This window comes from Amphiprion ocellaris, chromosome 20, assembly GCF_022539595.1.
Source record: "Amphiprion ocellaris isolate individual 3 ecotype Okinawa chromosome 20, ASM2253959v1, whole genome shotgun sequence".
NCBI lineage: Eukaryota > Metazoa > Chordata > Actinopteri > Pomacentridae > Amphiprion > Amphiprion ocellaris.
Genome location: NC_072785.1, coordinates 13,373,889 through 13,397,943, shown reverse-complemented (window position 1 = coordinate 13,397,943; position 24,055 = coordinate 13,373,889). Strand labels below are relative to the sequence as shown.

Here is a 24,055-nt window from a genome sequence, read left to right as displayed (position 1 = left end):
AGTGTGTTTTATTTGGATTTAACTAATACTGAAGTCTTAAAAGGGTATTCTCTGGCTGAGCAGCCTACCTTAACCTTAGCATAGGTGGACTATAACTGTTTGAAATGGATGAGAGGTTTTGAGGGGCTGGATTGAATATCAAAAGCAAAGAGTGGGTAAAGACATATCATAGCAAAAGAAAGACCTTTTCATTTTAAATTCAACTTTTTCCCAGCTGGGACCACTGAGTTGAACTCTTGGTCACTGTGGAGCTGCACTTTGTCTAGTCAATCAACCTCTTTTAATATTTTAAGGATAAATGGTGCTCCAGGACCATTATAGAGCCTAGTAGAGTTCAAGGTTCACATTTTTAGTTTTTTCACCTTCTCTTTGCCTTATTTAAAACAATCACCTAGCTTGACTGTTGAGATCAGAAGGGGTACAGCACTATGCGGCAAAAAGTGTCACATCGACACAACTAAACTTTTGCTACCACATGGTAATTGGTTGATTAAAAAAATAAAAAAGGAGGTTTAATAAGAGACTCGCATGTCCCAGTTTCAGACTGTCTCTCACTGCCCCACTTTGTGTGTCCCTCCAGGGTGCCTCTAAAGGTGGAACAAGCGAACAATGCCCGAGATGCCCTGGCCAAGGCAGTGTACAGCCGCCTCTTCGATCATGTGGTCAAACGAGTAAACCAATGTTTCCCCTTTGAGATCTCCTCCAACTTCATCGGAGTGCTGGATATTGCTGGATTTGGTAATAACATGGAGTTAGTGTTTGATACAATTGGAAAGTTTCAAATAAGCTTTGCACAATGTGTGGATTTTGCTCAACAACTTTCAACATAACACTCAATGGTGTTTTGTGTTCTACATCATTCCAGCATGTCTGCAATTTGCTCATGTAAAGGTGTTAATTGCTTCATTGGTATGTTTAGAATTCAGTCTACTAAAGAGGCACTTGTGTGTACAGCATGGTTCTTAATTTAAGCACCCTAATGCATATACACACTTCATTACCAGAGCACTTGCTTGGGAAATAATTCTCCCTGCTGCCATAATTAACCTAGGCTTTGCAGAAATTTTTCATTTTGTTATTTAATTGAAATGTATGTTTTTTTCCCTGCTTCTTCTGTGTTTTCCCTCGTCTTAGAGTATTTTGAGCACAACAGCTTTGAGCAGTTCTGTATCAATTACTGCAATGAGAAACTGCAGCAATTCTTCAACGAGCGAATTCTCAAGGAGGTGGGTAAACTGTGTGGATTAAGGTGAATTGGTGTGGGTTACTTCTTTATCCTGGGAAAGCTGCCACATCATGTCACTGACAAGCCAAACTTACTGACTCATTCATGAGGAAATGGTTGGCATTCTTATCGTCTCAGTCTTTGTCTTTGTTTAATCTCTTATATTTTCCCTCCATCTCTCCTGTGCGCTCTCTCATTAGAATGCTAATTTCTCAGGGGACATCATGAGCCTTGTTTCCCTCCTGTGATCTCTTAACGTTATTCTCTTCCAAGGTCTCCAATTAAAGCGCCACAATTCTTGGTTTAGCCTCTTTCTCATTATCTCAATCACATGTTGTCAGTTTGAAGTTTTTTTGTTTGTTTTTTGAGGAAGGGGATGATGTTCTGAGGCCACTCAGAAAAATCTAAACAAACTTTTATATTAGAACATTTCCAAAATGATGCTGCCAGTGTTGATTTTTCATATTTGTACGTTTCTTTACAGGAGCAAGAGCTCTATCAAAAGGAAGGGCTTGGAGTGAATGAGGTGCATTATGTTGACAACCAGGACTGCATTGGTAAGTCTCTGTGCCCATTTCTCCACCAGCTTCCTGTTGATCCTCATGCTCTGCAGTTTCTAGAATTTCACTGCTGCCCTTAAAAGTGAAATTATTTCTCTAAAAAATATCACTCATGAAAATATCTCATCTCAATAGTAGCAACATCATTCGGGAGATTGACCATTTCTTCTTCTAAAGCTCATCAGGTGCCTGACTTGAGCTGATCCCAAATGACCAAAATCAAAGGAATATGCTGGTGGATGGTTGTGTATTGATATCTGTGTGTGTCTGTCTGTACTTTGGATGATCCTCTTATGTGAATACAGGTTCATGGACTGCCACTCTGGGATATCATTATGATGAAGTGCTGCCTTTGAGGGCTTTTGCTGCAACATACAAAATGTACTGACAGAGATGTGGCTGTCTGTAGAGCCCACACACCACAAATGTACTGAGGTTGGTTCAAGAGCAACATCAGCTCACCCACATGACATTCATTTGGGCCATTCCTCTGTGCTCCACGTCAGAGCAGCGAAAATACACCTGTCAGATGGACAAAAATACCGACTTCTCATTATCCTCGAAGCTGGCATATCTGTGTGTCTGAAAGGAGCAAGCGTAATGAGTATATGTGGGTTTTATGGCCTCTTTTGTGCTACGAGAAGCTGGGGAAATGATACTCCCTTGTTTTTGTTGTCTCTGTCCTCGAATGAATCCTCGAATTAATGGGATGAAGTAGTCAGTATATCAAGGTGAAGCAGTTTGATTTGTATTTCAAAGGCTGTGATTATTCAAGTGCGAGGTTAACTGACAGCCGTGAATAACATTTATGACTTGCAAATGACCGTTTGGGTTGGCCATTAATTCACTCATCAATCTTCAGGATTTATGCACAGGTGCTTCTTCATGCAAATTTTTTTCTAAGGTCCTTGGCTATTAGATTATTTTCCAAACACAGCATGTCGTATGAATAATTCAGATATATGGCAAAATGAGCATCCTGATGAACATGTTTTGTGCTTTGAATATTCACATCCATAAACAGTAAACAGTGGAAATTTCCAATAAATCTCATATTCACAAGCAGAGAGTTTAATGACTTTGTAACTTTTGCATTATAATTCCCATTGTGATCCCTACATCACCCTAACTAAATAGGAATTTATGTGTTCTTTTGTTTCTAAAAATGTCCACAAGCATTCAAAACTTGTAGGTGAATGGATATTGTCAGTTTGGGCAAAATTACTTTCAGCTCTTATCAGCTAACATTTGGCATCAATATAATAAAGTCACAGTCAAATGTATTTTGAAAAAACAGTGAGTGAGAGTGGATCTAAACCAGATCGAAAAACGACGTAACTGGACCAGACTCTGAACTCATTCATAAACTAATGACTATGACAATAAAATAATGAAAAACAAGAAAAGCACTCAGAAAGCACAGTAGTCCGCCAAGGCTGTTCATTCCCCCATATGGCATTGTCAGAAATGCAGCATTTTTTTCTAGAAATACAGCATTTGTTTATTTATTAGTTATTGATGATTAGAAATCACAGTAATATAGAATGTGGCCATTTAATATAGATGTACCCACAAACAAAATGACCTTGCTCTGAGCATATGTATGTGTTATGCGTGTGTACATTATGTACAGATACCAAATCACGTGACCTTAATGTGTAGCAGGCGGCGGGAATTGATGGGACTCGGAAACACTCCCACATTTTAATCAATTGTTCTTTGTATCATTTCCGATGGATATGTCCCGAAAAATTCGCAGCGGTCAATTTGTAGTAGGATCGTGATCATGTGATCATCAGCAGGCAGCTGACGTAGTGTTCACTTGTTGTCATAGTTACAGTGACGCCGGGCAGCTGTCTTGCAATGATACAGAAATCTTCAACATATCCATGGATCCAGACTATAAGCCGCATCACTGCCAAAATCTAATCACTTGGTCCTTGTGTCATTTCTGACCTTCCATGAAAATTTCATCCAAATCTGTTTGTCTATTTTCGAGTAATGTTGCTAACAGACAGACAGACGGACAAACCAATACCGATCGTCACATAAGTCCTCCATGTTCCTTGGCGGAGTAATAAAACATTTAACACTGTAGGGGACAAAGTCATGGTCTCAAGCTCTACTTGAATCGAATGCTGAAGAGCAGAGGTGATTCTTCAGCAGTTACTTAAAAGTTTCTAAAGTCTTAGCAGTTCTCACATGAATAGGTAAACTGTTCCAGAGATTAAAATCAGCCTCTGCAAAGGTCTTGTGCTTGGATCTCAAACATCCAAGAACTTGTAGGTGGTCAACTTCAGTACTCTAACCTGGGTTGATGATTTAGGACTTGTGCTAAATAATGTGGCCTGCTAAATAACTTTTAAAAATCAGTCCTTTAACAGACAGGATGCCAGTGGAGGGAGGCCAGCACTGGTGTTAAACAATCATGTTTTCTTTTTCTGTCAAGCAAAAGACAAGCAGCCACATTTCGTATTAGGATATTACTCTTCATACTAGTGCGGTGCTGTCTACTTTAGAGCTGTACATGAATCATTACACCGTGTCTAATAGATAAATATTTGTTGTCTCCAGATCTAGTCGAAGCAAAGCTGGTGGGAATCCTTGACATTTTGGATGAAGAGAACCGTCTTCCTCAGCCCAGTGACCAACACTTTGCACTGGCTGTTCACAGCAAGCATAAAGACCACTTCAGACTGACGGTCAGACCTCTTTAGCTGTGCTCTCTTTGTCTCTGCTTCCCTCTCTCTCCTCTCACTGTTTCTTGTTCATACTCTGCTTCTGTCATTGCTTTCTCTTGAGTATTCTGCTATTGTTCTTTTCTTTGTTCACTAACTTCTTTTGTTAGACCAGAGAGATGTAATAGCACGTTGCGTTTTTCATTGTGATCACTTTTGCTCCTTCTGTTTGTCGCAGCAGTTTTATGAATGACACACAGGCCCAGTCTTTCCCCCCCGTCTCTCGCTTTACTGCTATTGTTTGTGGCCGCCTGTATCTCTGCAAGCATGAAATCCTTTCAGAAATGTAGCTTTGACACCAATTCAGGGTGTAAGATTAGAGGTGGCTGGCTACAAGCACACTCATCTGTAGAAAGAGTTATTGCTCAGATAAAAACCATTCTATACATTTAATAGGATGAAAACATTACTTTAATCTAAATTGCTTGAATATACTGAGCTCACATTTTTGCTTTAGATTTTCACAGAATCATTTATTATGGTTTTCCCTAATAGAACTGATTAATCTGTTGGATTTTTTTTTTTTTTTTTGCTTTATTCTCAAGAATAATTAATGATTAGGGCATTTGATGACAAGATGAATGTGACATTATCTCAAGTGATGCAAGTAAATGTGTCAAATATCTACTTATTACTTAAACACCATTTGTAGGATTATAGCTATATTCAGAATTTCAGGCTTTTTTGGGGGGTCTCACCGAGTGTCATTCAGCTGAATGTTTCATTCTCCAAACTTTCGCTGTATATTCAACAAAATTCTGCTGCAGAGACACTCATTAATAGAAGTAGCTTGAAAATCAATACATGTGTTTTAGCACTATACTGCTTTTTATATCTCCCACTTAGGTTCCCAGGAAGTCGAAGTTGGCCGTTCACAGGAACCTCCGGGATGATGAGGGCTTTATCATCAGACACTTTGCCGGAGCAGTCTGTTATGAAACGGTAATTCTTTACGCAGATTTTAGTACATGGTGCTGCTGGGGCATTGGGATAGTCATGAAATTCAGCCTGAGAATAGTTTTCACCAAATAGCTCTATTTATTATGTGTCTTGTGTGGTTATTAGTGAAAAGCCCACGAAACAAATTGCATGACATGTTAAGTGTGGAGTTAGTGATTACTTTAATTGTTGAATCAATGATTTCTGACTATTGTTTGGTTATTTTTTATTCTTTGTTTGAACTATAAAATGTTAGAAAATACTGAAAAATTTTAAACTCAAAAGTTTGCTTCACTCAGCGAGCAGTCTAAAGTCTTAATGTTTTCAGGTTACTTTCATACAATATGTGACAAAGACTAACAGTAAATTCTCACAGTCAAGACTGTATCATCTGCCGAATGAATGGTTCAGACTACAGCATATGGGATTCATCAAAAGACTCTTTTCATCCCCGTAAGAAAAAAAAAAGACTGAAGATTTTTGTTGCCTTTCAGACCAATTTCCTCCTCAGTCTGAATGAATTGCATTAACTTTGACTTTGACACATAGTTATAGAAAGGATTGAAATGGGGTTTTGAATGCATCTTCCACCAATATGCAGCTAAAACAGTGGCTTTTCTGGTCAAGGACAGCAAATTTCCAGAGTATTAAAAGAGGACTGGCGCACACAGCTAAATTTACAGTCTACAACTGACATGTTTTTACATTTAAAAGTAGGTGATTGACAAATTCCACCACTGCTGAATGACAGATGTTTATATTGATATGGATGTAACGTAAACTTAGCACTGCGGTATCATCTCAGTATTTGGATATGTAGTGCTGTTGGTGCTCGAATGAGCACTTATTTGTATACAATGCTAAAACAACCGATGATGTGACAGTCTTGTGGAGATCCAGTCCAAAAATGTCATTATTCATGCATACATGTGTGTGTTCACAGACTCGCTTTGTGGAGAAGAATAACGATGCCCTCCATATGTCCTTGGAGAGCTTAGTGTGTGAATCAAAAGACAAATTTGTTCGAGAGCTGTTTGAGAACTCCAACACCTCCAAGGACACCAAACAGAAGGCTGGCAAGCTCAGCTTCATCAGCGTCGGCAACAAGTTCAAGGTTAGAATAACTGTTAAGGCTTGTCAGTTTTGATTGTTAGAAGAAGTCCCTGGACATAGCTACACCTGAATAAAAAATCTTTTTCTGCATTATGACAGTTTATTGAATTTTAACACTTAAATGCTATAATACACAGTGTTATGGTTGAGTCTAAGGCCTTTTATTGAGCAAGACATGCAAATTGTAGTTTCAGTAGCTTTGTTTTACTTTATGCACCTTTGTTTGCTTAACTATGTAGTATGTAGACCAAGGCGTATAAAAACATCTTAATTTGATTTTTTTTTTTCAAACAACTTTACTAAAGTCACACTATATTGATTTACAAAATTTACATGCACTGATTGGTTGCTTTATTAGAAGTGCTGAGAAGTTCTTTGCTTCTTTTCTAGCTTTTGGTAACAATTAAACAAACAGTAACCTCCAGACCTGTTCCTATAACTTTCCTCCTTTTCATTCTTCTTCCCATTCCTATTTCCCCTCCTTATTCAGGGTTCCCTTCTTAGAGTTCCTTCCAGTCTTCCTTGTTTTTCCTCTGGGAAATTCTTCCTTGGTGCATATAGCTGGATAAAGTCAGCTTGAAGTATAATAGAGAGGAAGTAGGAAACATTGGCAGTGAAGAAGTAAGAGAAAGAAAGAATGAGACACTCGGGCTTTTCTGACAAATGTGTTGAATGAGCCAGAAGTACACACCTTTCAGCTGCATGTCTTATTCATCAAGTAAGATATGCTGCTCTGCTTTTTCACTGTGTTGAGCTCTATCTTTTACATCAAGTAAACAGTATTTGTGCACCATCTTTTTCAACAGACTTGGATTTCTTTATTGCTAATGATGCTTCTTGGCCATCACCACTGATTCACCAGATGTTGAGTCAAGCATGAAGATAGTCTGTGTGTATTTCAGAAAGACACCAATAGTTAGAATGTGTTATAAATAAATATTAATCACTGTTTGACTATTTGTCTTCATTTTGTACAGTCGGAAGCATGTTTAAGAAAAGTATTTCATAATGAGCAGTCAATATGTGAATGGGATGTAACATGTTTTAGCAGTATTAAGCTGCTTTAAATCAGATTGTTAATCATTATTTGTTTCATTGTTTATTCATTAAGTCATTCCTTCAGGCACAATGTTTTCTTGTATGGATTGTTGTTTATGCATAATTGCTGTTTGTGCTTGATTGTAACTCTGTCCTTGCATGACTGTCATCTACGATTGCTCTTTACGCTCACATGTTGACCAGGATGTGTGGCACTCGAGCCTCATTTCAAACATCTTCTCTTGGCTACCATCAATATAAATATTTAAAACAAATAACTAAACAGTACTTTTTGTTTGATTGTGCACACAGACCCAACTGAACCTACTTCTGGAGAAGCTTCGCAGCACTGTGAGTAAAATTCACGTCTGAGTTTCTTTATGTATTTTGTAGAAAACATTTTCATTCCTTGCTCAGCATCAATGCAACACAAATCACCCAATATAAAGTATGCACTGAATGTGTTAACAGTACTGCTACATACACAACATACGTTTTATTCAAATGCCAATTATAAATATGGTATGTGCAAACTGAGTAGTACTATGCTGAGTCAGAGAATTTTTCCTGGTTAATTGGTGTGTGCAGGGATCAAGTTTTATCCGCTGTGTAAAACCCAACCTGAGGATGGTCAGCCACCAGTTTGAAGGAGCTCTGATTCTCTCACAGCTGCAGTGTTCAGGTAGGAATAGAACTGTATGTACAATATGTAGTGTAAAATTTTGTAAAGGTTAGCTTCACGATTTAGAATGCTTAGAATGAGTTATGTAAAAAGGATTGGTCTACCTAATGTAGCTCTACTGAGCAGGATAAGCAGGTTGAACCCATTCATATTGAAAGCATTTACGGAATGCAAGATATCGAGAACAATACTGTAACATCCTTTTGTATATTTTCATATGTGACTGTGACATTCCCAAGAAAGATATATATATATATATATATATATATATATATATATATATATATATATATATATATATATATATATATATATATATATATATATATATATATATATATACACACACACATACATATATATGCAGAATATGTACACTTACATTGGCTCTTACTGCTTCTCACAAAAGGTTAAATTATGTTAAGCTTAACTGAAAAAGCCTGGAAAACCATTTTACTTTTTAAATTGTATTTCACTGTAGTTTATCCTTGTTTGGAAAGCTGCACTGTATCTCATTGTGTTCAGTTTTTCAGTCAACAATTTTTGCTCCAAACCCAATTTGGGCCCTGTCAATAATATTTAATAAGAAGGCTGGAAATTTTTTCATATTACCTATAAAAACTATTAAAGGTAGGAATTTGAAATCAATGCATACTGCTATTGCTATACTAATGTGGATGCAGAAGTCAGTGTGGTTCTCCAGTAAAATTTCTGATTGTGATTGCAATAAAGTAACTGTTTTTGTTTTTGCATGTAGAGTTTGTGTTTTTTTTCCTGATACATGCACACAATAGACTATTTTTCAAATTTCTAGCAACATTCATATACCAAAACCGTTTTTTCTATGTTTAGGTATGGTGTCGGTGTTGGATTTGATGCAGGGGGGTTTTCCCTCCAGGGCCCCCTTCCATGAGCTCTACAACATGTATAAACAGTATATGCCAGCTAAGCTTACACGACTGAATCCACGACTCTTCTGCAAGGTGGGCTTTCAGAAATTGAATATTTTAAATAATGAATTACTCTCTTCAAAATACAACCTTATTAGTTGTGTAATTGTTCAATGCAACAAAAGAAAACAAAAACACACTGGCCAGTTTGGGAAAAGATTAACAAGCATAAATACTTTCGTGGCCTAAATTTTTACCACGTATGCAATATTGCTGTGTCACTGAATGTGGATGTATTTCTTTCTAGGCTTTGTTCAAAGCCCTGGGACTAAATGATAATGACTTCAAGTTTGGATTAACAAGAGTGTTCTTCCGCCCTGGAAAGGTAAAATATTAATGCTGTAGGTCATTTTGTGTAACTCTAGCTCTAGAGAATACAATTATCCCCTAAATTACAAGGGTAATCGACTGATTTGTGCCTTTCTGTGTGCATCAGTTTGCTGAGTTTGACCAGATCATGAAGTCGGATCCAGACCACCTCGCAGAGCTGCTGAAGAAAGTCAACAAGTGGTTGATTTGCAGCCTGTGGAAGAAGATCCAGTGGTGCTGCCTGTCTGTCATCAAGCGTAGGTTAAATCCACCAACATAACACAATTTTCAACAAATCAGGCCGCCTCGAACGCACCAACATGAATATCTATAATGTTATTATTTCAAATTCCTATCTGGTTTGTGATTCCTCCAGTGGACATTGCTTATCTAATTTTGCTGTTTTTTAGTTGTGATAATGGAACACTTCTTGTAGAAATTTGAAAAATATGTAATAACTATAACACTGCCTTCACTTTAAGGCCATAGTTAAACGTCTTGTTTCAACACTTGTTTTTCAGTATATTACTACTACTACCCTAGTGCTATTTTGTGTCTGGCATTGTGCAGCCACCTGACCTGAGTCAGTGCTTTCTTATTGATATTTCACGCTTGCATTCATTATTTCAGAATATTAAATGAAGCAGCCCCTAGCAAGATGGAATAGTATTCTAAAAGCAGGTCCCTTTTGCCATTACAGTCAGTGGCAACCTATTGATTTCTGCCATTTAACAAAGTGCAGGCTGGCTTCTGCTTGTTTGTGTAAAAGCATGAAATGAAATTACATTACAGTTATGACCGAGCACTGCCTTTGCTTGACCACACATTCCCTGCGTAAGTGCCCTGAGGAAATGTATGCCCCTGGTCGTGGTCATTTATTATTTCCTTCCTATTATTTCAACACCATATTATCGCTGTTTCATTTGTGTGTGTCAATGTAAGAGAAAGAGTGTGTATTGTGCACTGTTACTAGTTTTGTACATGCCTGATCAACAACACTGATTGTAGCAGTTTATGAGTTATTTATTAGCAGTCGTATCATAATTTAAGCTTTAACTTTCCAGGTCAGTTATTTTCAATGTTTTGGTATTTATTTTGAAAAATAGACTTTTTACGTTTCCATTTATATAACATTTTAATCTCCACTGGAAATATTTTTGTATATCTTTGCTGCTTCGTTTGTCTCCCCAACAACAGTCAGGAACAAGATGAGCTACAGAGCTTTGGCCTGCATTAAGATTCAAAAGACTGTCCGCATGTGGTTGTGTAAGAAGAAGCATAAGCCACGGTGAGTCTCCTCCTGCTTTTTTATCCCCAGCTGACACACAGGCACACAGCAGCACATTTCCTCTCACACACATGTATCATTCTTTATGTTTGTCTGTGACCCTTGCTCTCTTTTTTTTTTTTTTTTCTTCAATAAACCTGCACTCTGTACGCTTTATATTGAAACACATTTACACTTGGTGGGTTTTGATGACTTTCCCAAATCATGCATTTATGATTTCAAATCAATCTAGAATGTCATCTGTGGACTGTGAAGACAGTGAAGGGAAGTCTCACTGTACCACTTAGAGAAATACCATGTGTCCTGCTATTTAGGTAGAAGCAGTCACACAGAAGATCAGTTTTCAGATAGTTTTTTTAGAATTGATTTTTGTGAGTGGCAGTATGTGCACAAGAAATGTTTTATACCATTATTCATACATGTAGTTCACTATGGAGGTTGTTGTTCCAAACAGTAATATTTTGTTTAGGTGAAAACCAAAAATAGAAACAAGTAGCTAAGGTGTCTCTGAAATGAATAAAATGTCTGCTACAGTCAAACTTTTTTTAAAGTTACAGTAAAGTAGCAGTGTAATGTGATGTAATTCTGACTGAAACTAAATATATGATCAACTTGCAATTATGATGGGGATTTAAATCGCTGGAAATTGGGCATGGCTTGGTGTGATTAAAAAGTTATATGATTGCTGGATTTCGCCTGCAACTATTTCACCTGCCATTATGGTCTAGAAATGAAAGATGTGGGGGGAAACTCTGACTTAGAATAAATTAGAGCACAGCCACACCTATGGCAACTGAGATCTAAACACACACTTCTGATGCATGATAATTCTCTGCAACTCATAAGCTAATGGTCAAAGGAAATTCTGCATGATAGACAGGGTAAGCTAGTTAAAAATAATGATATTTTATCAGACTACTTTTTGTTTACACCCTTGAGTTCAAGACAAGTTATTTAAAATATAAAGATAATCGGGGATTTTGATATGAAAGACAAGGACACAGGATTTCAACTGGGAACGTGTATTATTAATTTTAGGATGTTTAATAAATGCCTCAGTTGCACTATGTCACTTCCATAATAAGTTTGTTTTAATTAGTTGCCTTTTGAATTGAACTTCTCTGATTTCATAAAAACATATTCATATGTAAGTTTGCATTTTTCTCTCCCCTCATAGGATTGATGGTATGGTGAAGGTTCGAAACTTGAAGAAACACATGGAACGGTTCAACAAGGTTGTGAACGGGTTGAAGGAGGGCAAACAGGAGATGGCCAAACAAGTTCAGGAACTGGCTGCCTCCATAGATGCTCTGTTAGCAAAGATTAAGGTAAGGCATTGATAGAAAGGTTCACTTATAGCAATCCAGTAGAAGGTTTTTACACTCTGGTGATTGTCTACAGTTGTTCACATGCTTTCAATATGATATATTTTGAGCATTGTGTTGTATATAGTACATTTTTTTATTCGGTTTCATATGTATTTCTCTGGGCAAGGTCTTTTGGTGCACATTGCTTGAACCCTGACTGACTTCTTTGCAATCGCACTTGTAGCTCTGGCACATCCAGTCTTCTCCTTGTAGAAGAAACCTCCTTTCTGTGTTATACACTATGGCCTTTCCTAAGTGTGCAGTGCCCTTTTCTTATTCTTTGTCTCACAATCAATATTTTCAATCACCTCAGGATAAAAAGAAGAGCTAGGTGAAGAAGAATCCTCTCTTTGCCGATAATTTAATTTAGTGAGGCTGTTTTGCTAAATTATCAAACTTGGTTAGTGAAATCCCAGCTCTCCCTTTGCAATAAGCACCCATTTTATTAGACCCTCAAGGTACAGCAAATCGTCGCAAATACGCTCACATGATACACAGACATCCTCGTACTGAATTCTCAAGTAGTGTTTATTTTCTTTTTGTACTTGTAGTTACCTGTACACAGTCAACAAGTAGGATTTAAGTGCTTATCGGTTCCTCAAGGTTTCTTGATTGACACTAAAGAGCCAGTGACTCTTGGCTCCTGTACCCCAATCGGTCGCGCCACTTCCCCAATGCTCATCTGTTAGCCTATTAGCATCCCCACTGTCGACACTTATGCCGTTCTGAGTACTTAGAAAGTGCTCCCGGCATGGCATCTCAGCGTGAATAATGCATGAGATGCCAATGACTGTCATTCAGACCTTTATATACATTGGGGACAAGACCTTGTCATCTTCCCTCGACGTGTCACTGTTAGAGACCCACTCTAATGAATCGTCACAATACGGTGACCTCTTCTCCCCCAGCTGATTGTTTGACAAGTATGTGGAGAATTGAGCATTGTGGCTACAGTTGGCAAATGACAGACACAGTGTCAATCACTGTCTTACTTGTTGCCGTAAAGTTGTGATATGGGAATAGAAATGTGTGCCAAGTGAGGGTAACTGGACTCTGCCACTTCCTGATCATTTCTTTTTCCCTGAAAGTCAGCACAGGGCACAGTTTTATCCCAACAAGCATCCTGTGGGCATCTCATCAGTTTCATTATTAAATACTTTGTAGTTATGGTGTTCAAAGCAACCCATTGAGGGAAAAAAATGTGATAGTTCGACAGCTGGATAAAGAAATGTGTTTCTTCTTCCTGCTTCGTGGCCATGGCCTGCCATTCTTATTCTCTTCCCCACTAGGCCACAGTGATGACTTGGAAGGAGATTGACACAGAGTATCAGGGACTGGTGAAACGCTCAGAGAAGCTGCTCTCCTCCATGCAAAAGAAGAAGCAGGAGGAGGAAGAGAGTGAGCGACTGAAGCACATCGAGGAGGAGATGGAGAAAGAGAGGAAGAGGAGGGAGAAGGAAGAGCAACGACGCAAACAGGAGGAAGAGGACAGACGTCTGTAAGTGATGTGTTACTAATTATATTATAATAACCAATGATTTAAGACTGTTGAGCTGTCAGTCAATGTCAGTATTGTTTAATTTTTTTTAATATTGCAGGAAAGCAGAGATGGAGCTGAAAAGAAAGCAGGAGGAGGAGGACAGAAAAAAGAGAAAGGAGGAAGACAAGGTTTTGCAGGTTTGCACCTCCCAAAGTGATATTTTTTGGACACTTTTTTTGTTGAAAAATTATGACAGAAATATGGGGAAAATAACTAACAAATTCTCCACCAGCATCGTAATTTGAAAAGACACGTCACTTTTTCAAATTTCTACTTTAGGTTGATGGAATTGTTTTGATGAACCCCTTGCAGTCTCGTCTAAGGTTGTATAACCCTCAGTGAGGAAATTGACTCCTATTCTACTGCAGAGACCGACCATTCAAATCCTGCTTTTGTAATAAACTTAGAATGGTTTCTCCCCTATTCCCAGCTTCTACACATACAATAAGCTGAGCATTATATTGGGTGTACATAAGATGAGATAAGATATATAACACAATGCAACCTTTTTACCAATGTCCTTCTAACAAGCTGGGGTTACATGCAGGGTCAGGCACACTATGGTGCCTCTGGAGCAAATACCACCCATCTACCACACCACTGCCAGCAGAAAATGGATTTTAATGATTTGATTTCAGTAAGCAATGCCTAAAAATGACTGTTTCCAGCCTCTAGAACATGTTGTGGTTTAGTCTGAATTTCTTCAGGTTCAGGAAGCACTTTACTTCTTCATTACACTCAACTGTTCTCCCTCATTTCTGCATTTAATGTCTCACCTTTCTTTACCATTCATTCATCCATCTGTTCATTGCACACCACATCCTCTTTATATTGAAAACTCCCCTTTTTATTCACCACAGACCAGTTGGGCATTTGCATGCTGTTTTTCTGTCTAGTAGGGAGACAGTTGACACCAGGCTGTCATAAGCCACATGTCTCAGGAGACTCTTTGCAAAGTTTGTTTATCCGCAGCTTTAAAGCTCAAACTGTACCAGCAAAGTTTCTCTCAGTGTCTGCTTTGACTTTGATGGCATTTGCTCCATGTTCTCTGCTGTGTCAAAGGTTAGTCTAGCACAACTTTCCTGTCTGCTGAAATATAATTCAGCATTTATTGTAATATTTTCTGAGGAAACACCACTCTGAAGAAAACTTTTCAGGTGTTGTTTCTATGATAAACTGTAATATAATGAATATTTGTCAATACAAATGACTTCTGCAACATCTGAAGCTCATGTTGTATCTCTAGCTGGGATTCTCATAAGAAATGTGAGTGAGGGACACATAGATTCAATTTGTTATATTTAGCAAAGTATGTCAAAATCACAAGGATTGCACCAAAGAGTATATGCTGAATATCTTTTGGTTTATATGCTTCACTCTGGTCATGTCCACACAGCTGCTGATTAGACCATCCTACAGTATGAATAATGTAGGGTCCTCTCACCTGGAGATTTATTCATATTTAAAGTTCCACAGAGAAAAGTATCCACTGTGGACTTCATTACTGGCTTTCTATTGGAAGATAAATTAGGAGATAAATATACATATTTTAGTATACAAATGGATAGCTAGATTTATTGAGCTGTTAATTTTGTTAATACTGTCCAATAAAACTATAACATAACAACCGTGAGTTTCACTTTGGGACAAACCTAGACACAATCTTAAAACAGACAGTTGTTTGTGTATTGTGTGCCCTGTTGTGTCTAGACAAATGATCAGCAGAGCTTTATTAGCTGCTCAAAAACTGGATGAATAGGTCTAATCAGGCTTGGCCACACAGCAGAGCTCCGTCTGGCACAAATAGCAGCATCAGTATTTTGATAAGAACTAGGTTTATGTAGACTGTGCAATCACATAAAGTGCTGTGTTGTGGTGTTTGTGTGTGTGTGTGTGTGTGTGTGTGTTTACAGGCAGAGCTGGAAATCCAGTTGGCTCTGGAGCGTGAGGAGCAGGTCCAGCATGCCGCCATACTGGAGCAGGAGAGGAGAGACAGGGAGTTGGCCATGAGAATCGCTCAGAGTGAGGCTGAGCTCATCACTGAGGAGGGCCAGATGGATGCAGCCCTGCGCAGGTATAGTATTGCAAACAGTGCATATGTTTGCATGATACATGTGTTGCATAGTAAATGAGCGATGCTGACCTAAACACACATGGGTAACTGCCTTTTTCCTGTTGCTGTGTTTTCCCCAGTGATGAGTTTTTTTCAGGTCTTCCTATTTCTTCACACTCAGCCAAAGCCATGTAAGATATCAGTACAGCTTTCTATACCCGTCTATGTTCAAGTGTACCCAACGCCAACAGTAGTCACTCACTCGCTCCCTTAGCCCCTATCTTCTCCTAAATCTCTCACTTGCGTTAAATACAATCAAGATCGTACCGTAATCGTACATAAAATTGTCTAATCTTTGTTCATAAAAAAATCTGCATTCAAATTTTTGATGATCAATATGTGTTTCTTATGACACAAATTCTGAGATGTGATTCAGAGGTTAATTATGTCTAATCACCGGTGATTCAGAAATAAGATGGTTAACCAAACCATAAATCAGAAATGGTTGAGAATATACAATACATGATTTCAGTTTCTCTGATATTGTTTGGCTCTACATGAGTCTCCAGTGCTTGAAGCCAGTCTGCAGTCCTTTCCATCGTGGTTCACAGGTCATATCTATGTTTTCCCGTCTCTTCAAATATCGGATATTTACATATACATATTTAATTAAACTTGATAAATGTTATTGATCTCTAGAAAGAAGATCTGTGTTCAAAACATTATTTTTTCCTCTTTGTTCTTCACAGGTTAGAGTGTTGACATGTTTTTAGCAGTTCAGCCAAGAAGTAATCATTCCTTCCCAAATTATTTCATTTAAAGAAGTTTTAAAACCTGAAGAGCTGACAGGAAGAAAGCAAACATTAGCAAACAGAAAAATAACACGGCTATACCCCAGCCATATCAAAAATCACTCTGCCACTCATTCATTTACTGTCTATTATATAATGGATACTCAGTAGTTTACCGTATAGTGAACTAAAAATTGAGGTTTGAGACACTTTTGAGTCATTGTAACATTGCATTGTCTTATTTTTGGTAGAAAGTAGTGCACATGCAATGGACAGTACGTATTTTCCTTACATTTTGTGAAACAGTAAAACAGCGGCAAGAGCATGTAGAGCACTATGTGGTGAATCGGAGTTATTTTAACTCAGATATGTTTAAATACAATTTGTAGTACCGTATCTCCTCAAATACTCTGTTTAAAGCCAGGAAGTGCTCTCCCAGAGTCGATACAGGCCTTATCTGCAGCTTCAGGGAGCAAATTACATTTGATCCATAGTCTGCTATCTTCTCAGTGTTGGCTCAAGGGTCCACGCTGCAGGTGTCTTTAACTGTTCCTATGAGTCAGCTGAGCTCTGACAACCAGCAGGAGATCTGTTGCAGGGAATAATGCAACATGTGTTGCTTATGCAAAGCACAGAGATTAAGCACATGAAAGCTTTCATGCAGCAGAGGTATAGACTGGCTAACATGGCTGGTGTAGCAGTGAAAGGACGACCAAAAGACCCCAGCCTCCCTCCCTCTGCCTTTTACTGCCTTTCATTTCCCATTTACCTACTGCCCTGGCTATCACTTCACTTCCCCTGCATTTTCCCCTTCCACCAAGAAAAATACAGCTTCTTCCTTGAGTTAATCATCACACTGGCGCATGTCTCAGGCAGAATGACAATGATCCTGAGTCTGTTTAATCTTTCCAGTGATTTGTAGATCAGCAGTCTTCTACTCAGAGACATTAGCAGCTATGCCAACTGTAAATAGAGGGGGCAAATCCTTGGTATTATTGAATTAGCAGTCTCAGCTCAGCAGGGAAGCCGGAGACTTGAGCTCAGAGCTCTGTTAAGTACCTGAAACTCCTCCAGTTGGCATTAATTTGATGTATTTATAAAGTACTGCATATTTACACCGTGTTCTTCAGCATTCTCTCTTTTCTGTTAACATAAGCTTTACAAAACACCCTGTAGTTGGTACTAGAAGTAAACTAATAAAAAATTAGAATAGTGATAGAGTTGAAACTTTTGGCAAACTCTGCTCTTCAGTGTTCCTGCTGACTGGCTTTTAATAAGAATTTACTCAGTTGAGAAAATGAGGGCGTTTGTCACTAAAGCCGCCATACGTAATAAATCTAGTTTTCCTCTAATAATCATTTCTTTTGTCTGCCAATTAAATACAATAACACACTGTGCTTGGAAATTATTACATCTAGTATACTTCCTCATCAGTGGTTGATTTATTCCCAGTTATTCACTGTGGATTTTTTCCATGTATAGCTCATAGTACTGGATTATTATATTCAGTTTCTGCAATTTTTTTTTTTAGAAACTAACACCTCTCTGAAATGTGAAACTTTAATCATATTCAGTGTTGAAACTAAGGAACCTAAAGCCCTTAATGTGTAATACTCCCATCGTCACACTTACCTGTCTACACCTTCACATTCTTTTTTAATTTATTCTCTCTCACCCACGTTCATCTGTTTGTTGCCATAGGGGTCCTCAGGTGCAGGCGACCAAAGCTGCTGCCGGAGTGAAAAAGTATGACCTCAGCAAGTGGAAGTATGCTGAGCTGCGAGATGTCATCAACACTTCCTGTGGTGAGAAACACACTTGAACACACCCGATTCCAGTAGGATGCTGCCTCCATCAACAAAACAGAGTGTTTGTATGCTCTGAAGCAACCATTACATGCAGATTTTAGGTGTTAGAGCTGTCAGTGAAATTCATGATACACCTCTTTTCCCTCCTTCATCCCAAATTTATTTACAGTTTTCAGCCCCCACATTAAATAATTCAGCATCAGCTCATGTTTTGGCCTTTTTGATACCCAAAACCATGGGGCGACATTGCTTTCTGTACAAGCTTTTCATCTGCCCTTTGTGTCATTTCTCTCTCAGTCACTTTTTAGAGTTGCCAAAGTGGCTGTTAAAAAGCTGAGACTGCAGCTGTACAGAGTGCGAACACAAGATGTCTTCGGCTGAAAAATGATGATGCGAGGATGTTGCGAGTATGTTCCCACAGCTGCTATGGCTCATCGGTTTGTGTTTTAGTGATGGAGAGAGGAAATTATCACCATTATGGAGGATGGCTGACTTTTGCTCTTCCTAGTCATTCCCGGCCAACCCTCTCCTCAGTCAGCATGAAAAGCAGATTCCTTTCTGCTGGCTCCCTTGCTGGTGCCTCAATTATCGCCACTGTGTACAGTACTCTGATCAGTGTTAGACACTCTGATATCCCCTGTGGGATTCCAAGGACATCTGGCTAATTTGTGGAACCCATTTGCTTTGATAGTGTTGGTGGTGTTACCAAAAAACTGTGCTTCAAGTCTAACTGATTATAGCTTTACGTCCACTAAAAACATTATTTTTTCTTTATATTTCATTAATACAAAGACAACACAACAATATAATGCTCTCCGTTATATTGACTGATAATTTGGGCTTTAATAGGAGTTTAAAACGTCAAACTAGTCTTATCTAATATATCATGCTTGATTTTCTGAATGTTGTTGGCTATTTTGCCTTTATTACTATATATATATATATATATATATATATATTTTTTTTTTTTATTGTATTTTTTTTTAAATACTCAATCTACCCTTTTACTACTTAGACTACCCTAAAATATCAGTAAATCCAAAACAAACATCATTATAGCCAATCTTTCCAAATATCTTGCATACAATATTTCATCAGCTGTAGTATGACATTTCATGCTTTCTTCTAAAAAGTGGTTTGTTGAATATGTAGCTTCAAGCACCAGCATGTTAGCTTCACTTAGCACACATGCTGGAAGTAGGGAGAAACAACTGGCTAATCTGTGTCCAAAGGTAACCAAATCTGCCTAGCAACACATCTAAGGCTCATTAATGATCTTGTAATACCTTGCAGGCTTTTTATTTAGCTGTGTGTAAACATCAATCTGTGCTTTTAGCTGGTCTTATGTGCACGACCAGTTCTTGTTATTGGTGCAGCAACTGTCTGGCTGCTATGCAACAAGCAGAGACTCCAGCTTCACACTGAATGGAAAGATGTGAGCATGGCAGCAAACTTGTCGTCTAACTCTCAGCAAGACGACACATTTCTCCTAACATTGAAAAACAGTTTTACTGTGTGAAACTTATTTTTGAGAATGCAGTATACTCAGATCTCTTCCATCTTTTTAACACTTATGGATTAGCATCAGTAATTATTGAGTCAATGTGCAGTTAACCTCAGCAAATCCTGTTTTGCCTGAAGTTCAACTTGTTTTTTTTTTTTTTAAAAGAAAAGACAATCATGAATAAATAATAATAAATAAATTATTGAAATATCCATTCAGCAATTTCCTCTTCAAGACATGTAAAATACTAGTTTAAACTGATAATATCTCATTTCATTTATCCAGATTTGGATTTTGACTTAAAAAACAAAAGTTAGATGTAATATCTTCAACCGATCCACAACGCGTAGAAATGCTAATTCATTCATTGTTAATTTCATTATTCGATGGTGTCACCCATTTGTGCTTGCAGTGATTACTTGAGCGTTTACTGATGTCATTTTGCAGACATTGAGTTGCTGGCAGCCTGCAGAGAGGAGTTCCACCGCCGTCTGAAGGTTTATCATGCATGGAAGTCCAAGAACAAGAAACGTAATGATGACGGGAGTGATCAGAGGGCTCCTAAATCTGTTTTGGACTATGGTTAGTGGGAAACATTATTCTCTGCATCATCCTGCTGCTCTACATTTCTTCATTGCAATGCTACACAAGAGGATAGAGCATGAATTTGCATACTCTCATACAGTCTGCATAGGAAGCAGTCGCATGTGCATATCTCATCATAGGCACATTAGGTTACAGGTGACAAGTGTTTATTTCCTCCACTTTAACCCTTTGCTTTCATTTGCAGTGATTGATGAACTGCACTCAAATAACCTGCTTCTGTTTCCCAACGTTCAATTAGCTACCGAAACGCCAAGGCCCAAAAATTCAGCTGCGTGCTGTCTGACTCTGTCAACAATATTTGTTCTAATTAGCAAGTAACTGCCAGCCATTCCTTGTTAGGTTCAGTGGCTGCTAGTATGACAGCTTCGCTCTGCTCATTTCATTCTCAACTCAACCAAGCATGTGCTCTGTGTCACAAATAAACACACAAATAGAATTTAGGTGCTTAAAGCAGCTCACCGGTGCACTGAGTTTCTCCTCTTTTTCATTTTTAAAACAAGCATTGGGTTTGATGGGCAATGGGAACATTAGATGTTACTTCTGCTTTCACCGTATTTCTTTGCATTTCTGTTTTGATATGATAGCTCTTGAAAGCTTTTTGGATCCTGTTCTTGGATTCTACAGATGCAGCAGTGCTCTTATCAAGGCCATTTCATAAGAGGCTAAAAGCTGCTTTACATTCCTTTCCATCCAGTATTTATCTGTGCATTTCCTGGATATTTTTTGATCTTGTATGTTTGCAAATCTTTCTCTTCCTATCTTAGTGTGTTATACCTATTACAAGGTTAGATTTATTTTACACCAAATAACAGATGCTTTGTTGTGAATATCCTTTGCAATGCTACTCTGAACATAATGGGTTTAATTGATGCATAGTCTTTCTAGCTGTAAACCTGAAATCTGAATGGTTTGCAAAGAGGACAATATATTCTTGATACAAATCTGTTTTTTAATGATTGCACTCTACAGCTGAACAGAACCCAGCTCCTCCGATGACGGCCCAGCATCAAGAAGTGGCCATGAACCGGCAGCAGCGTTATTTCCGCATCCCTTTTATCCGGCCTGCTGACCAATACAAGGACCCCCAGAATAAAAAGAAAGGCTGGTGGTATGCCCACTTTGATGGGCCGTGGATAGCCAGACAGATGGAGCTTCACCCAGACAAACGGCCGATCGTGTTGGTCGCCGGTGAGTCAACACTTTTTTTTTGTTCTATTATACCAAAGGCTTGTTTTAAGAAATTCATATTTAGATTGCTTAATCTTAAGGCAACAAATGTACAAATTCAGTACTGTGGTTCCCAACATTATTGGTTTCTGACCACCGAAAATTATTCCATATCAACCTCACATCATGGACAATTGTAAGCAATTCAGTCAAATCATTCGTTTTTTAGATTGTTCAGTTTGAAGGATTCATTAGAAGAAAATTATGTGACACAAAGCAGCAATTTTTGTAACAGAAATGTATTTCTTTCATATTCCTTTCTACACCGTGTGAGGGTTCCAAATGTTCAGGCATTGATGGAAGTCTCAGAAAAAACTAAAAAAAAAAAAAAAAAAAAAATCATCCAGCAAGGGAAATCTTGTAGTTGCTTGTTTTGACTTTCAAATAATCCAAAACACAAAGGTATAATTAATTTATTAAAATAAAAACAAAGGGAAGCAGAAAAAAACCTTACATTTAGAATGCCTCAATCACTTAACTGTTTCAGTGCCACTTTATAAGCTTTGTATAACGTTGTTTGGTGAATATTTAATAAGTGTATGTATTGTCAGTAAACCTCCCTTCCCTCTTTGTTCACGCCATCAGGTAAAGATGATATGGAGATGTGTGAGCTGAGTCTGGAGGAGACGGGTCTGACCAGGAAGAGAGGGGCGGAGATCCTGCCCAGGCAGTTTGAAGAGATCTGGGAGCGCTGTGATGGAATTCAGTACCTGAAGAAAGCCATCGAGAACAAGCAGGCCCGCCCAACGCATGCTACCGCCATGCTTCAGAGTCTCCTCAAGTGAACCACAGCACCACAGCCGCAAGGTTAGCTTACAGCCACTAGTTTGGTCTGCACAATGAAACACAACACCGATGCACACACACATACACATACACACACACACACATGCACATTGCAGAGCAGCACAGTGTACCTGTGGTATGTGGGATGAGAGGAAGTAACCAGAATGATGCTCTTTTCACAATCTTCCTGTAGGCAATCAGTGTTTCATTCAATGAAACATCATAATTACTTGTATGTTGTTTATTTTCAGTTTTTTTTAAATATCTCTACATTTTGCAGTGTAACACCTTATTGGTGTAGTGTTAACATTCACGTTTAGTCTTTTTCTTAATCTTTGCTCAAATGGAATATCCCACTGTGAGGCCTTAAAATGCAATATCTTTACACCACTAAGTCTTAATTGGTGCATAGCCTTTCCTGCTATAAACCTGAAACCTTAACGGTCTTCAAAAAGAATGATATATTAGACAGGGAAACCTGAGAATCTGTGTAGAGATGCTTTTAATGGTGTGTGACTGTCTTGTCAAGCCATAAAGTCATGCTTTATGGTTTTTCCGAATATCAAGACTATAATTATCATTTAGTGTCTGAATGTATCTGGTGTTAGTAGGAATAATTGGATTTTCCATGACATGAAAGAACAGCTGCTGATTTTCTCTCTCAGATTTGCATTAAGTACTTAAAGGTGATAATCATGAATAGAAGGTCATACGAAGAGAATAACTTGTATAAATTATAGCATCTAAAGTCAATTCTGAAAGATTTTAATGCTATTTTTCATCCTCTACTACAGATTTGACATAACAGCAGTTACAATAAATGTCTTAGATCTTTTAACAGCTGCTGAAAAAAACAATAGATTTTTTTTCTTTCAGAATCATTTTTAAAACAAGTCTTTGTACTCATTCGTCATTTTCTTGCTGCATATACGGCTCGTTTGACTCTTGTGATTCTTCAAAGGGGAAACTTTTTTTGTATTGTTGCTAATTTGTTATGCAGGAGGGAAATGTTTTCATGTTTGCAGTTTTGTGGGTTTTGGGTTGTTTTACAGTCAATAATGTAATGTGTGCGTGTGTGTTACGCGTGTTTGTTCATGTAATATTTTATTAAGCTGATTACTTGACTCCTACGTTGGTTAGAGCAGGATCATTCCCATCATCTCATTTGACAGTTAAACCTCTGTTTAGGCTCACACCTGCGTACTGAGAAATACTGTAGTACTATACTGTAACTGCTGAGTCACTGTCAGATGTTTCCTCTTCTGCTGTATGTCGGCCTTCGCTCTGGAATACTGTAGAAAATAAACGTATTCCTGGATTGTTCTTCATTGCTCATAGAAGTTCCTGTACATAATTGACAAGTGAGAATTCACAAACAAAGCTGTTAGTGGTCAGTGCTCTGTAATGGATCTGACATCCTAATGCTAATAGCAGCTAATAAGATTAGTGAGCAGACTAATTAAACAACAAAGGATAATGTTCTGCAGATGTCGTCACAGAGCGGATGCTTGTGAGGCCAATTAAGTGATCA

At 38.2% G+C, this 24,055-nt stretch overlaps 1 protein-coding gene across 2 annotated transcripts in view; it reads left to right on the top strand.

Moving 5' to 3' along the window:
* Nucleotides 1-23,847, top strand: part of myo6b (myosin VIb) — a 38,026-nt gene extending 14,179 nt beyond the window's left edge. Inside the window, exons 13-33 of one of the 2 annotated variants that reach the window (XM_023284484.3) lie at nt 581-738; nt 1,135-1,226; nt 1,710-1,782; nt 4,360-4,487; nt 5,370-5,465; nt 6,406-6,576; nt 7,926-7,964; nt 8,202-8,295; nt 9,148-9,278; nt 9,493-9,570; nt 9,682-9,811; nt 10,752-10,842; nt 12,020-12,170; nt 13,499-13,707; nt 13,808-13,886; nt 15,663-15,823; nt 15,943-15,993; nt 18,295-18,398; nt 20,353-20,487; nt 21,481-21,699; nt 22,324-23,847. In XM_023284484.3, coding sequence (XP_023140252.1) covers nt 581-738; nt 1,135-1,226; nt 1,710-1,782; nt 4,360-4,487; nt 5,370-5,465; nt 6,406-6,576; nt 7,926-7,964; nt 8,202-8,295; nt 9,148-9,278; nt 9,493-9,570; nt 9,682-9,811; nt 10,752-10,842; nt 12,020-12,170; nt 13,499-13,707; nt 13,808-13,886; nt 15,663-15,823; nt 15,943-15,993; nt 18,295-18,398; nt 20,353-20,487; nt 21,481-21,699; nt 22,324-22,523 — 2,590 coding nt within the window. In that variant the 3' untranslated portion in view covers nt 22,524-23,847. The remainder of the gene's footprint in view (nt 1-580; nt 739-1,134; nt 1,227-1,709; nt 1,783-4,359; nt 4,488-5,369; nt 5,466-6,405; nt 6,577-7,925; nt 7,965-8,201; nt 8,296-9,147; nt 9,279-9,492; nt 9,571-9,681; nt 9,812-10,751; nt 10,843-12,019; nt 12,171-13,498; nt 13,708-13,807; nt 13,887-15,662; nt 15,824-15,942; nt 15,994-18,294; nt 18,399-20,352; nt 20,488-21,480; nt 21,700-22,323) is intronic. The other variant, XM_035954729.2, reaches the window with a different exon arrangement.
* Nucleotides 23,848-24,055: the final 208 nt, after the last annotated feature.